At 33.3% G+C, this 17,207-nt stretch overlaps 1 protein-coding gene across 1 annotated transcript in view; it reads right to left on the reverse strand.

Annotated features, from left to right (window-relative positions):
• Positions 1 to 6,663: 6,663 nt before the first annotated feature.
• Positions 6,664 to 17,207, reverse strand: part of LOC149542232 (short-chain dehydrogenase/reductase 1-like) — a 158,180-nt gene continuing 147,636 nt past the window's right edge. Inside the window, exons 5-7 of the mRNA XM_089797241.1 lie at positions 8,027 to 8,116; positions 7,142 to 7,306; positions 6,664 to 7,047 (exon numbers count right to left, since the gene is read on the reverse strand). Of these exons, the coding sequence (XP_089653367.1) occupies positions 6,664 to 7,047; positions 7,142 to 7,306; positions 8,027 to 8,116 (639 nt within the window). The remainder of the gene's footprint in view (positions 7,048 to 7,141; positions 7,307 to 8,026; positions 8,117 to 17,207) is intronic.

A 17,207-nucleotide genomic window follows, 5' to 3' on the forward strand; every position in this document is an offset into this window, starting at 1 on the left:
GATGAGGGTCTATGTCAAAGCATTAATGGTCCCTAGAGTGCTGGGCTCTACATGTTCCTTCACAACTGAAGGAATAATCACATGCTCACACTGTGGATGGACCACGGGTGCCCTAACTACATTAGGGTCACGACGTGCTTCGGGCCTCTCAAATGATTACCCCCCACCTCTACCCTGGGAGTCTAACATATCAAAATAATTGGGGATCTCCCTAAGGACAAACTCACAATATAATTTCTTCAAAAAATACATGGGGACCTTGTGATTGTTGCAAGGAGGGGCATCAAAAACCATCCACCATCTATCCCAAAAATTATTTCTAATAGCATCATGTATGCACCAATGGATGGGGAATCGTTTAGTACCCTCTCTAACAGTATTTTGCTCACCGGGTTTTCTAAATAATGCACATATACTACCTTTTGGTATTTCCTTTTTTTTAACATCTTCATATGACAATTTATTTGCATAAAATCTTTTTTGTTCATACCTCTTAGCCCGCCAAATATCTAACTGACCACTAACTGAGGCTATCTGAGTGTTAATGGATTCAAGGGATGATGCCAATTGAGCCCTCAGTGGATTGGTTTGTCCGGATTCTTTCAACTGAGCAATGATTCCTTCTAATTCAGTTTTGCCTCTCTCTATTTCACTTCTTATATTTTCTTGGGTGCCTGGTGGAGGTCTTGCAATTGGTTCGGGTTGTGGAATTTGTTCTTCTTCTTGAGGAGGGTTTTGGTTTTGGGGTTCTTGAGGGTTTTGATGTTCTTGTGGATTTTCTGGTTGATTATGAACATTTCCTGATAAAAAATCAATTGAAATTCAAATAAATAAACAAATCTAAATGAAATTTGTAAAAACCCTACAAAAGAATATAAAAAATATATCAAACAATGCAAAGTTAGGTTTATATCACTTACGGCGTCATCGTGGGTGCGCTTGTGGACTTGGATTTTGTCGACGAGGAGGCATTTTGGCAAATGGTGGTGCAAATGTTGAGTCTTCAACTCGCATACGCGCTGCTCGCTGTAGGGGTAAAAGAAAATGGTAATGAAAATGATGGGCTGCAGGTTTGCAGCCCATCACACATACTTTTTATACTGTGTGCACGCTATAGCGCGTACACGCTATTTAAAATAGGAAAAAAAAATTCATTGTCACCTTTTTGGCACCACAACTCGGTGCATATGCCCGCATACTAAACCTAGTCGGCCCTCTGCAAGTTACTTCTATTGGAGGGTGTACTTATTTCATGACATTTATTGATGATTTTAGTCATAGGACATGGGTTTATTTTTTGAAATCTAAATCTGAAGTATTTGATAAGTTTCTTGAGTTCAAAGCCTAGGCTGAAAGATAATGTGGACACTATATCAAGGTCCTAAGATGAGATAGAGGAGGGGAGTATACCTCCAATTCTTTTGTAAATTTTTGTAGGAAACATGGCATAAAGAAAGAGCTCACAGCCAGCTATACACCATAGTAAAATGGAGTGGCTAAATGAAATAATAGCACCATTGTTGAAATGGCAAAGAGCATAATGAACGAGAAAAGTCTCCCAATTGAATTTTAGGGAGAGGCTATGGAAATAGCAGCTTACTTAATTAATAGGTATCCTACAAAGGTAGTCTATGATAGAATTTTAATGGAAGCATGGCCACGAAGAAGATGGATAGTAGAACACCTAAGGGTGTTTGGATGTATTGCATATGCACATGTACCTAAAGAGAAAAGGCAAAAGTTGGATGACAAAGGTGTGAAGTGCATCTTCACAGGGTACAACTTAGAATCAAAGGCATACAGATTGCATGACCCATTGAACAACAAGATGATTCTCTCAAGAGATGTGAAATTTTTTGAAAATCAGTCATGGTATGAACCGATTGATGAATCACCAAGCACCTCAAGTAAAGTGTCAATTATGAGTGAAGAAGATGTTGATGAACATCAAGAAGAAGGAGAAAATAGAAGAAAAGGAAAGAAACCTCAGTCATTGCTGAGCTCCTCTAGGCATGACCAAGTGTCAGTGCTGAGTAATAGTAAAGACCAAGCTAGTCAAAAAAGTAGCATCAGTGAAGATTCTTATCCCACACTCTCCTCCCTATTACCAAGAAAGACCAAGAGTCTTAGGGAGATATAACAAGAAGAAAAGTATGAAGATTATGATGAGAGCGTTAATTTTGCGTTATGCCTATTAATTTTGCAATGCTGAAGGAAAGATTGATAGGCATAAGGCAAGGTTGGTAGTCAAGAGCTACAAATAGCAGTATGGTAGAGATTATGATGAAACATATGCCCCAGTTGTGAAAATAGAAACCTTGCGTGTTGTCACAATAATTGTAGCTCAGTACAAATGGAAGGTATATCAAATAGATGTGAAGTCTGCCTTCCTAAATGGTGTATTAAAAGAATAAGTATATGTGAAGCAGCCATCTAGTTATGAAGTTGTAGGTGAAGAGAACAAAGTATATAGATTGAAGAGAGCTCTTTATGGGCTCAAGCAAGCTCCAAGGGCATGGTATAGTAGGACTGACTCATATTTGATGAGCAATGGCTTTAGTAAAAGCAATGGTGAGCCTACTCTCTACATCAAGGTAGCAAATAGAAATGTGTTAATTGTTATCTTATATGTAGATGATTTGATTTTTACCAGTAATGACAAAGCTCTAATTGGTGAGTTTAAAGAGGCCATGATAAATGAATTTGAGATGATAGACCTAGGTCTCTTGAAATATTTTCTAGGCATAGAAGTAAAACAAATGCATGATGGCATCTTCATCTCTCAAAAAGAATATGTAGGGCAGATCTTGGAGAGATTCAAAATGCAAAACAATAAGGCAGCCCCCACACCAACAACAATAGGTCTAAAGTTGACCAAAGAAAACTCTAGCAAGAGAGTGGATCCAACACTATACAAGAGTATGGTTGGAAGTTTAATGTATATGACTGCAACTCGGCCAGACCTAATGCGTGCAGTAAGTCTAATTTCAAAATTTATGGAAACACTAAAAGATTGCCATTGGCAAGTGAGAAAGAGTATCTAAAGGTATGTGAATGGTACCAAGGGATTTAGAATTTTGTATACTACAGTAAATGATTTCAAGTTGGTGGGATATACAGATATTGATTGCGCTGAAAGTTTAGATGATAAGAAGAGCACTTTCGGATACATGTTCCATGTGGGATTAGGTGCAATTTCATGGCCATCCAAGAAGCAACCTATTGTTGATCAATCTATAGTAGAGGCTAAATAAATAGTAGTAAATGTAGCATAATGCTAAGCTATTTGGTTAAGAAGGATCTTGAGAGATTGGAATGAAAGGCAAGAGGATGGAACCACAATTTATTGTGACAACATCTCATCAATTGCATTTTTCAAGAATCTAGTCTTCCATGAGAGAAGCAAACATATAAAAATCAGATATCACTTCATCAGAGAGTTGGTGGAGAATGGGATATCAAAATAGAATTTTGTAATTCTGAGCAGCAGCTAGCAGACATTTTCATAAAGCCATTAGGCATTGGAATTTTTATACACCTAAGAGAGTGTCTTGGTGTAGTTGATGTAGATCAGCAGTAATCCTTGTTTGTTTAGTTCGAGATAAAGGGGGAGTGTTGGAATATTAAAAGCAAAGGTCATTTGTCCCTAGAGCCAAACACCCACCTACTACCTTGCACAATAGTCATGAACAATGAATGCGGTAGGTGATTTTTGAAATCTGAAATGAGAGGGAAAATATTTTGCCAGTGAGACAAAAGAAATGTTTGATTCATTCATTCTGAGAGTTCAGTAGATCGGAGAGAATTTTTGTAGAGCAGAGAAGGAAGAAGGAAAGAAAGTGATCAGTAGATCAAATTGTTTAGAAGATAGAATGAAGTTTGTTCAATGTCTCTAGTTGCACATGATTCCTCTATTCATTTTGTAAGGTTATTAGTTGTTGGATTCGCCCTATGAAGCAGTGATTGCTCTAGGCACTATTGTACGCAGCCATTAGAGTTGCAAGTTTAAAGTTTCTTGAAGTTTAAAGTTTTACTAGTTTTATAGTTATTTTAGAATTTTTTGGTTGAAGCCAAATGCTCTCAGATTTTGTAAAGGTTTTTAGTCAAAGTTGAATAAAAAGCAAGCAGGCATACTTGAATCCATTGTTCTTCTTCTATTCATTACATTTGACAAGTTTGTTTGGAAGTTTCAAATTTTGGCTCTCTGGTTTTAATGGTGGAATCATTCACATTGAAATTTCTCTAAGTTATATTTTTTTCCAGCTTGAGCTGAGCTTACTTGGCATCAATTGTTGCCAAGCATTGCACTTTGTGTGCCGAGCTTACTCGGCTTCCTCTTGTGCCAAGTTAACTCAACACCTACTGCCTATCACTTGGCACCTTCTCATGTCGAGCAAATTGCCACTCGGCACCTTCATGTGCCGAGCAAAACTGGCACTCGACAATTGTTAATGCCGAACAAATTTTTTAAGTTTAGGTTTGAGAAATTGGTTTGAAAGTTGTGATATATTTTTCACAATTTGATGATAACTAACACTCAATTCCATTTCCTCCCAAAATCTATGATGCTTTACTATTCATGGAAATCAAGATATAATCAACAAAACACATGTATGATATTCAATGATTTAACCACTATAGAATTATATCAGATATTTTGTGCTAAAAGAGGATATTGGTATTCTGAAAACTTTGAACAACAATAAAAATGTTAAATGGTTGAACCTTGTGTCGCTTTTTTCTTCCAATTCCTAGCTGAAGCTTTTTTTCTGTTTGCGTTTTTCAAGATTCACTACCGAATTTAATAAAGAAATCTCCACTTTATAACTGCCCAATTCTTTCCCATCTAATCACAATTTTTATTGCAATTTTAAAAAAACGGTTAAGAATTTAAATGGCCTTATTAGTTTGAGAAATTGTAAATAGCCTTATTAGTTTGAGAAATTGTAGACATATTGTATTATATATATTCATATTTGTTTAATTAAATTCAAACATGTTGAAAATAGCTGTTATAATTAAAAAAATTCTTCCATAACTATACCTGAATCTCATAGTTTTTGATGCTTCACAGAGCCTCTCAGCCAATTATAAATATGCAAATTAATTTATAGCCATCAAATTGGAAAAACATTATTTTTGTTAAAAATGTACTTATATAATTGTTTACAAACGATTGAAAAGTATATATGTATACATAGTGTATGTGTCTATAAATAGAGAGCCTTGTAAGAATATTTTATTATGTGTTCTTGAACATTTAAAGTTCAATCATAATAATCTTGTAACTATTAGAATTTTTTTTTGTATTTATATATTATCTATACATCTTTTTTATAAAGATCAATATAGTACAAGATATTTCTTATGAAAAATTTTGAAGGAGAAAAAGTCAACTTGAAAAACATCCACACTATAAACTAATGAAAATATTACAATGTATTGGATAACAAGTGTCATGTAAATTTGTGATTATCTAAAGATAATCTTCAAAAGTTTGAAGCATAGAAATTGAACTTTGTAATAGCTAATTGATAGTAAATAAAAGATGAAAACTATAGACATATAATTAAATTATTATATTAATTTAATATATGAGAGATATTTATTTTGTATATAAATAAAAATAAATAAAATATGTGTGAGCTTAATTATTATTTTTAATACAAATGTGAAGATATGCCAATGTTAACCAAAAAAATAAATTTTAAATCATAATGTATTATATTATTTTGAAAGAAATAATGGATAGTAAGTATTTAAATTGAGCTATCTATTTCAATATAAAAAGTAATATATTATATAGTACATAATAAAATAGAATTTTAATAATTATTCATTTTAACAAAAAAACATAATAACTATCTAGCTGAAAATAAATCAATGTGTTGAACGCTGACAAAAGAGGGGTCTATAAGACCAGATGAAATGAGCCAATTATCACTGAGATAAATTAACTTTATCAATATTTAATTAACTTAAAGTGGATACAATGGCAGGAAGTACAATAAAATATCATACATATAGAGTGTCCCTGAATACTTGTGAAATATCAAGCTCTTGCAATATGTGTAGGTATCCACACATCTTATGTAAAACAACCAAGCTGTATGGTGAAACCATGTGTTTCAAAACAATAAGCAAAAACCATGATTACTAGTTTCTCAAAATTAAATATGCAAGTCACAACTAAAATAACTAGACAATATCACATATAACCTTACAATAGAACTCAAATAAATATTTAATATGTTAAATACATCTCCTCAAAATTTAAACATACACCAGGAAGAAATATTTATTTTGTATAATAAAAATAATTCATTTGATATATAAGATATACATCTTATTTTAAGATTTTTAATAAATCAAAATCTGATAAGCTATTGACTATAACCATTTTGTTTTTTCATTTAAACGTGTAATTCAAAATTATTTTAAAAATATGGATGCACTATATATATATATATATATAAGCTGATTCGTTACAAAAACAGTATAAATTGGATTGGAATTATTATTGTACGAATTTGGTTTGGATCTATCGAGTACATTGTTAGAAAATTAGTCTCACACTAATTTATTTCTCAAGCATACCTGACACAACAAAGATAAAATGATAATGTAACCAATTCAAGCAGCACATGCTTATGCTTTATACACTTAGAAAGAATGGGCTTCTTTCATGAAAAAGAACTGTCCAGAATGCCCACCAGGGGGGAAGAGAGCTACCATCACACAGCTTTGGGCTCCTTGAGAGGGAGTTAAGCTTCCCAAATGGTCAGTCAAGTCAGTTTGAACAGCCCCTGGATGTACACTATTTACATATATTCTTCTCTCTGATAATCTCTGAGCAAGCAGGCGAGAATAAGCATTCAAAGCAATCTTTGACACACAATAGTGTGGTGTGAAACAAGGCCACCCGTTTCCTTCCAAATTACCACTTTTCATATCTTGCAGGAACATTTCAACCATCTTGTCAATTAATCCCTCTGTTACTTTTGAAAGGTTTGAAAGCTCTTGTTCAAGGGAGTTGTTCTTGAGCATCTGTAAAATGTCAAAGGAGTCAGTTGAAGAAGAAGAATTTGTGCGAAGAATGAATAGATATGGAATGATTGTTATGGGAATGAGATGTTTGTACCTTTAGAAGTCCGGCCTCTGAGGAAATGTTCACAATTCGACCATGTGGTCTGATCAGGGAAAGTAAGGTTTCTGTGATTCTTTTTGTTCCATAGTAGTTTATTTCTATGCATTTCTTAGACATCTGGTAGTTTGACTTGAATGCTTGGGCAAAATCTGGGTCGCTCTGTGGACAAAGACAATAGAAAAAGAAGTTTAGAATGAGATCTAATGTGATAAATAACCCAAGAATTCATATTGGTTGCATGGCAGTTCATGCCGATGCAGGTTATAGTAATCCATATTAAGATTTTACCATCTTCAATCTCATTTAATTTTGTTCAGGATGGAGGACAATTTCTGGTATTGACAAGCTGTTGTTGTACAATGAGAACTCTGATCATTCTAACAGTTACAGAAGTACAACTCAGGGAGACGGAGTTTAAGAAATTAGGATATTAGATAAAGGATAACTCATGCAGATGGAAGTTATGGTAGTGCATATTAGAATTCAAGGAAGCAAGATATTGGGTGGATGGTATCTCATGTGGAGGACACTATAGTTGTCTATATTAGAACTTTGTTTCGCTATATCCCATTAGCTGTTGGTTTCTGGATGGAGGGAGCTCAATATCATTGTATTGAATATTACAAAGTGTAAGAAGACAATATATTAGGTTTCCAGTTCATGTTAATGGAGGCTACAGTAGTATATCAAATCTATTGAGTATTGATTTCAGCGTGGAGAGTTATTCATATTAATAGAACTAAAGAGGAGATAATATTAAGATAATATTAAGTTGTAGATATTTATTTCATCAAATCCTACCAGATATCTAATTTCAAGGTGGAAGACAGTATAGGTTTCAGATAAAAGAAAATGTATTCTTATAAAGTTAAAAATTACCATCAAATCATGTTGCATTTGTGAAACAGATGCAGCTTGAATTGCAGCTTCCTTATCAATAGTGGTACCAAAGACGCCAGCGTTGTTCACCTACAAAAAATCATTTGAGAAGGTCAACTAAAAGCCCTATATTCCTAAGTGAAGTGGGCAGATTGTATGCTGAAAAGTAGAAGCACAAGTTTGGTGTAATTTGAGGTTCTAGATGACTAATTAGAGAAGATAATGACAGTTATTTAAGGCAGAATAATACCAAGATGTCCAGACCACCATAATTATCCTTGAGCCATATTGATAATTCTGAAACACTCTGTAAGCTCTCTATATCCAGCTCACGGAATACAACGTTGTTGAGACCCTCATCATGAAGGGTTTTGGTGGCTCTCAATCCTCTGCTCAGATCTCTTGAAGTGAGAATAACAGTCAAACCATTTTCTGCCAACTGACGTACAATTTCAAAACCTATTCCTTTGTTTGCCCCTGTGACCACAGCTACAGTATCCTTAGTCCACCATCTACATTCAACATTTATTGTCCCAAATAATTCTTTCAGCTTCCTGAAAAAATGTTTGTAGAACATAATGAAAAGTGACTACTTTTTCAATACCATTTTGTAGCATCTAAAAAAGTTAAGAGAATGTAATGAAACATTATTTTCTATATGATTCTTTTGACGTCTAAAAAGTCTGTAGAATATAATACATTAGAGAAAAAATAATGAAGGGCAAGTTTTCTATCCATATCATTGTGCCAACATTCCAATAGTTTTGAAAAACATAATAAAACAACTTCATATCATTCTTTTAATACGTTAGAGAAAAAATAATGAAGTGCAAGTTTTCTATTCATATCATTGTGCCAACATTCCAATAGTTTTGAAGAACATAATAAAAACAACTTTTATTATTTTCCAAATCACTTTTCTAAAACATCTAAAAAGTATTAACAAGATAATGAAACACAGATAGTTTTTTCCATAACATTTCTTTAACCCCCTAAAAAAAATTAGGGAACATAATGAAACTTATGTATTCTATTCCATACTTAGTCTTGTTTCCACCGTTTTCAAAACCCATCAGCTTTTACAAAAGAAAACACGCTTCTAAAAACACTTTTTGGGTGGATCACAGGTATCCCAATTGATGGGTATTTAAAGAACAAATGCGATGCCCTGCATGCCATGAATATAATCAAAGGGCCCATCAAAAAGGAATTATATTTTAGTATAACGTATTCATTTCTGTAGTTCAATTCTAAGAAAAATATATATTAGCTGGTTGTTTGACAATGTGACAACGATGGATTCCTTAGCTACTGAAATAGTTTATATGGAGGAATCCGTATTGAAGATAAAAATATAATGTCCCAATTAGATACGTGGAGATTAGGGGTGTATTGGCCATTTCAAGTTTTAGGCCGCGCGTCACCATGGATTTGGGACCCAATAAGGGAGGAGACCTCATGACATATAATACTAAAAAACCACAGTCCACAGGTTATTGAAGTTTATCCTTTAATAAATAATGAAGTTTGCATGACACAACCTTCACACCTAAATATTAGAATGTCAACGCGATATCACTTTCAACATGGGCCATATCTGATAGAGTTTGGAGTGTCATTTGTCAAAGCCTCCTTTGTCAACTCCTGGTGTCATTATAATACTTATGTGTTTCATTTCTCAACTCTAGGTGTTATTGATAGCACCTTTGTTTGATAACACCTTTGTTTAACTGTAGGTGTTATTCATAACACCATTGTGCCTTATTTGTCAATTCTTGATTTTTTTCACCTTTTCTTCTTTACAAACAAACAAGGGATGGTGAAAAGAAAAGTATCAAAATTTTAATACGATAATAATATTACTTGGAAACTAAATAGATCAAATTATATAATTATGAAGAATTTGAATAGATTAGAAAAAGATACTCTAGATGTCTAATCTATTACCTCTTAAACATGGTTAATATTGGGTGCATATTTAGCCAAAGCAACAACAATAACATTCTATTAGGTGTGAAGGTGGCCTCATCCCATTTATGGAAAGCATTGAGGGCCATGATGAGATGGTTACCTAGTAGTTCCTTGAATTTTGGAAGAAGTGTTAGGTTACTATTGATGAGATCTCTTGAGGTCACATAAGAGCTGATAGCTAACACAATCGGCCTATCAATGGAAGGAAAATCATGCAGGAAGCAAGCTAGAGTGGTGGATGAGATGAGTCTCAAGAACTTCTTTTCCTCTGACGAAACCCCTATCTCCTTCCATGATGGTTTTGCCCGAAAAAGCTTCTTGAACCATGGGATATGGTCTGCTATGTCATTATGTGTTATGTCACTATGGAGGATAGGATTAAGGTTTGTTATCACTATCACTTCTCTATTTCGAATCACTTCCAAAACAAAGATTATATTTCCTTCCCTTTTCTCTTGACACACTCTATATAGGATTGTGTCAGGAATATTAGGATGAAATGTGAGGAAGGAAAAAACTACTCTATTTATCATTAGGCTTTGATTTTTCATCTTTTGTATTGTACAAAGGCCTCCACACTCAAATTCTAAACCTCGACCCTTTGCTCCTAAAAATCATTGGTCAAAGTTCCTGTCTCCCTAAACTAAAGCTAGATAAGGACCCCACTACCCTACCTAGGGAGATTAAGAAGGAAAAACTTGAGATCCTAGATGTTGAAAATACTAGCATAACCTCTAGGAAGGTAATCAACCATGCGAGCAAAAGGCTAAGAGTAAAAAACCCCATTACAACTCCAAGCATACCTAAGATAGCTTAGGAAAAATGTTTGGCCCTAGACCTAAATGCATGGGCACTCAAACAAATTTTGGGGAACATTAGAAGGAAGAAACTAAGAGTGAGGATAAGAATGAGGATGCAACAGAGGAGGGTCAAAAAATAGTCCTCTTCCCTCTAAGGTCAAGCGGATACTCTTAAAATTGGTACTATTTCCCTTAATTCTAGAAAGTCAGAGAATGTTGGGGACAAGGGAATGGTCGCCTAAACAGTTAGGATGGAAACCTAGATTGTCATACCTAGGTGGAGATCATTGATGAAAATGAGGAAGATAAGGGTAAGGTGTTAGGGGGTGAGCACACTCAACAAAAGGATGGCTCAATGGATATGGATGGAAAATGTAGGGAAACCCAGATGTTGAGAAGCTAAAGAGGTCCATTGTTGGTCTAATCAAGAGGAACACAAACCTGGAGAATAAGTTTGATAGGGTTGGTAATTTCTTAGTTTATATTATGCACTCAGTGGACACTATTCTCTACCTCATGCTGACAAATAATGATGCTAGAACTAGCAACAAGGAGGTGGAGGCTACACGTTTTCTATACAACTTCCTAGTTGATGACTAGCTTTGCCCACTTCTAAAGAATCTAAGGAACCAATGATTGGTTTCCTCCTACTAGTGTGTTTTTTGTTTTGTTTTGTGCTTATGTTAGTTATATTCTCTCTGTGCATGCAACCCTCCATAGGTTTTTTATGCTAGACTAGTATTTTGGCCTACTTGTCTCTAATGGCCAAGTTTATGTATATTGCTAATACTTTCATTTCTTTTAGTAGTACTCATTTTAATATTATGCTTATGGGAGGGTTTTTTAAATTTGGAAAGAGTTTGGGTAATTTCATGGTAATGACTTCCAACTAACCTCCAGATAGTTGTTTTTCTCTTTTATGGGTCAGCCCTCATTTTGGTTGCTTCATAATTTCAAAAACATTCTATTTTGTTGGGTTATTAAAAATAAATATCGATGTTTTACAAAAGTGAATAATTTATTCAACATAAGAAGTCATCCTTAAAGAAAACCCTTGAAGGACATGTGGGATTTATTCGACATAATGTAACTAAAATGTACTAACATTTTCCTTTAAAGGCATCTCTTCATATGAATATAGTCCTTATTAATTTGGAAAATTTTAGATTATTTTTCATTTGTGTGGTAAAATGCTTTTATGTTATATACCACATCATGTCTGCAACTAATACAACTAGCCCATTCTCTTGGTTCATCCTTGGATCAATGTGTCATTATTCATAACTCATAGAAAATGCAAACCAATATCCACTTAGGACCACCTCTTCGTAGACCATTTCTTACTTACCTCTTCTATCTTCCTCAAACATAAAATAATATTTTATTTTACCCATACTACTAATTTAATTTTTTTTCATGTCATTCATTATATCCATCTAATTTATATCATTAATTTTCTAATACTCACACAAGATAAATAAGAGAATAAGATTATAGAATCATCCGTGTTCACTTCATTAATGAAGCCTATCTTAAATTATCCCTTAGTGCCTTGAAAAACTATCTTCAATTTACAAGACCTAACCTATTGATGCATGATAAAAACCCTCCTCTAACTAAAATTCAAAACAAAAGAGAACCAATGCAAAGACTTTCTACTTGTAAATTGACATTTAAATTTCAGTAGTGCAATTAAACTTATTTCTCTTTAAATCAGAAAATGCAACATCTACATTTCAATCCATTCACAAGCTATAATCCTATCCTTTCTTCATTAAATTCCTATATAATATCATTATCATTTTTCAAACCTATCTTATTATCATGTTGGCCAATCTTGACCATTTTCTTCTACCAAGTAACCCAATAATATACAAAATCACTTCTTCTCCTACCTTTCCCCTACTTCAATGCCTCTTCTCTCCTTTTGTTTCTTATCATGCATATATTTATTTATTTGTTATTTTTATTATAACTTCAAAATTAAGAGTCTTTTGTTAGACTTTGAAACAAAGCACACATAGAGATTGTAGATGATTGAATAGATTGCAAAGGGTACACACAAAGATGGATTATGATAAATTGAGTACCCTAAAGCTATCTGGATTGAGCTACGTGTAGTAGGGAAACTAGTGAATAAATCAAAATAGGGCTTATAGAGATCACAAAGAAGGGTGTAGGACATGATTATAAGGAATATGGAGGTGCATTATAGGTTAGGAAAGAGGTAGTCATCAACTACAAAAGGGATGACAAACCCATTCAAAAGATCACTCAAATATATGCTTAAATTGTTAATTGAAAAACAATATCAAAGTATTTGTAACCTTTCAATTGCTCACATTTTTCATAGATGATTCTATTGAAGGAATCACCTTTCACCTATGAAATTAATAGTTTTGTCATAATATGAGAGTTTGAGTGAGATGTTGAGAGAACCTAATTATAGGTGAGGTAGTTTTTGTTAGAGTAAAGCATTAATTTAATTATATAGAATAAATTACCTTTACTCCCCTCTTAATATTTCCTTTTATGGACTTGCATTACCATTTAATAATTAAATATTAATTATTAAATGCCAGTTACCTCTTAGGGTTTCCCTTTCAAGTTTTAAGATCTCCTTCTATAATGATTGAACCATTATAAATTGTACTCATTTATGATAATATATTTTCATGTCTTTAGAGCCAAGCACGAGTCTTCTCTTTTCTTTGCTTCTCTATGGTAGGTTCTTGCATGTAGGTGTTCTAGAGGATTTGTGGTTTTTTTCTTATGAAATCCTTCATAGTATCAGAGTCAGATCTATAACAACTTGTCCAGGTTTATTGAAGAAATAAGAACCAGGGTTTGTTGGATTAGATCTTTTCTTTTGGTGTTTTTATTCATTGGAATAGGGGGATAAATATTTTTTGGTGCACTTTGAGAAAAAATGGACCTCATCATTGAGCTCACAGTACCCAAAAACTTATATTTCCATATAAAACACTTTAATTATGGAGATAATTGACCTTTATAGCAAAAAAATCCCATTAGGTTCATAGGGCCCTTGGCATGCAATTCAAGACCTTTTTTAGTATTGAAAAAAAAGTTAATCATATTTTTTAAATGTGCGGTTATCAAAAATTGTACCACCAGTAGCAACCTTGTGTCGCCTCTACCAGGATTCTCCACTAGTGCACCACCTTGGGCCCCTGATCCTTTTTTTCCATAACCAAGTTGTCATATTATGGCCTAGGGGGCTATTTTTGAGCCCTAAAGGGATTTTGGTTTGGCATAATAGGGTACTTGGGCTTTTTCTTGTGATATCTTGGACATACTGAGAATTTCTTTGACATATCATACCTCGCTAGAAAGCTCTTTCCAATCTTGATGCTCTCATGGACATTTTAATGGCATTTTTTCCATCTTAGTTTTAATCTCGTTATGGTTTTAACATTGTAGTGGCAAAACACCTAATCATCATCTACCATAATTATTTGGTCATCATTGTGATTGAGCTACTATTTAGGCCAAGTGCATAGCGTTGAGTGAACATAGCATTAGTAGGTGGCAAGAAGTCAATATGCATTGATTCACTTAGGTGTCAAGAAATAAGTGTACACCGAGTGATTCTAGTACTAAATAATAGAGTATTCTGATCCATTTAGAAGTCAAGTAAACAACACAAGATCACAATAAAGGCTAATCATCATAAGCGTATTGATTCTGAGTAACCAGTCAGTGATATAGATATTTATAATGGCACAAAATTATATGTAAACAAATTTTGGTTGGCATAAACATAATTTTTTGATATAAAGAGATAAGGATGAATTCATATCACACATCCTTATGCAACACATATAACCAATTAGATAAAGGGAAGCTAAAGGAAGCAATAATAAATAACTAGAGTCATTGATCATGACCTAGATCATCTCGATGATGCCTATTTAAACAGGTAAACCCTAAGGGGAAGTATAGTGTGCAACAAAGGATACTAAGGAGAGTATCTTGTGCAAATGCAAGTATGGAGAAGATGTATAGTTTAATGAGCAAAAAAGAAGAACCAATTGAGAAGAATAGATTAGTTGTGAAGAGAAGCACTAAAAGGTTAGAGAAGATATATTAGATCAGAAGGATCAACATACAGATTGTAAAGAGGAGATCCAACATCTAGCAGAGAGGTTCTAACTAAAGGATGAGGTACTTGATCATTCTAATAGGTGATATAGGGTAAATCTCTTAACAAAGTAGTCTGAAAAGGCTTTTGTAAATCTCCTAACGCAATGCTTACTTAATTGTGAGCTTAGATCCTTTAGTCAAGGTGAGACCTAACACTATGTGTATGCCTTTAGCAGGGAAAAACTCTCACATGGTAGATCATAGTTTATGATCAAAATTTTGTAACCATAATTAGACACACTTTACAACTGTAGTAGTGAAGATTTGTTGGTTTCATCCCCACCCTAGTTTTACCTTCTCCTTGAAGGCTTTCTGGGTAACCAAAATCTATTGTGTTATGTATTAATTTACTTTATGCAATGAATATGATGTCTATTTACTTATTTTATTTTATATGTTAAGTTATGAGATGGATGACGGTGAAATATTTTAGAGGTAAAAGCTTGAAGTATTGATTTACCCCACCCCTCAAAACTTACTTTCTCATTGTTTCTGATTAAGTAAAATAGGTTTTATAGGGATCTTGAAACCCAATAGTTCTTACATAACATAGGGCAAAAAAATTAAAATGCCTAGCAACAAAAAAACAGGTAATAGAAAAGGCCAAAACAAAAGAAAGGCTAAAAGACAAGCTTAAAGCCAATAGGAAAAAAATACTTGTTACCTATTTTCATTGTTGAAGCTAGATGATTCATCATGCATTCTAAGGGGCATAAATTTCTCAACTTTTCCCTATTTTTTAATCCAAAAGAAGCATCAAAATCTCTTCTCAACAAATTTTTAGATTCTTTGTTATTTTTATCAAAAAAGTTGGTTAACAATTTTTCCCTTTTAACTGATTTGCAATATTTATATCTTGATAGCAACAAACACTACTAGACACAACTATTGAGTTCCCCATCTATTATAACTCTTTGTGTTTAAAGGAACAACTCCCTCCAAGATAAATTCAACAATTATCTCTTTCATTTATTAAAAAAAAAGAATGAAATGTAACTTTCTCTTTTAACCAGAAAGAACTAAAGGAATTCAAAGTACTTTTGTGTACCTATGTAAAAGCATTGCTGATATGGAAATGATCCACACATAAGCCTTAAGACTTACAAAGTTAAAGGGTGTCATACAAACTGATCAATTCCACTTATCATAATTGATCCAATTTCCATTCACATAAATAATAGACATCAATCACTACAATCAAGATTATATTCCTTATGAAACCAATCTAGATTAATTAAAATAATAAGATTTCAAGTCACACACAACATCATGAGAAGAACCAATAGATTCACCACTATTTTCTAATAGTTCATATGAATGTAGCACCATCAAAATATTTTCCTCAACCAAGTCTTATATCTAATTATTACCAAAAATATTTAGAATATTGACCCTTACATTATCAAATTAAATAGTATTTATGGACACAAATGGCCTTTGAAATTAATTTTAAAACTAACACCATAAGGAGTTATTAGATAATTTTTAACTTAAATCCTAGCATGGCTAATAAAAAATAAGAAGAGATATTTGCTGAGGCTACTAATTTTTCATCTAACTCCAAGCTACATTGATTGAGGTGGTTTATTGTTCATGATTTGTAGGTGCATTTACACTTGTTTCTTTCCACTCCTTACAAGCCACCTCAAACTCTACTATTTCCTTTTACTATAGAATTCCCAATTGTTGTGTTCTAAATTGCTAAATACTAATCAATCTGTGAACAGGCATGAATTTCTTGTCTTGAACCATCAAGTGATTATCATAGATGATAATCATGGAATCTGTCCAAGCTATGATAATGAAATTTGTGATAGAGCCATCTTTGGTTTATTTAATGGACCTCAATTTATATTGAAAAGAAGGACATATATCTTTCAAATCCTTATTCCCCATTATTTTCAAATCAATGCATTTTATGTATTTGTCTACAATTTGCTTCAGACATTACTATTTCTTAATTAATTCCAGGCACTCATCCAAGCACCATTCAATCACCACATTTCTCCATTCTATAATAGTCTTGGATACATATAGGAAATCAACATCTAAGCTCAAACTTGGTCTCCTTGCTAGGAACTTATCTATTTCATACTCTTGGACTTCAGTCATATGGATAATTAATTCATCCCATTTCATTTTCTCTACTTCCCAAGAATTTATATTTGATTCTAGATCTACCATCATCCGATCAACTTTTGGCATTGTCTCAAAAAGATGAGTGATGTAATAGACTTCACAAGAGA

This window comes from Cupressus sempervirens, chromosome 8 (assembly GCF_028749045.1).
Source record: "Cupressus sempervirens isolate cs-2001-9-10 chromosome 8, ASM2874904v1, whole genome shotgun sequence".
NCBI classification, from domain to species: Eukaryota; Viridiplantae; Streptophyta; class Pinopsida; order Cupressales; family Cupressaceae; genus Cupressus; species Cupressus sempervirens.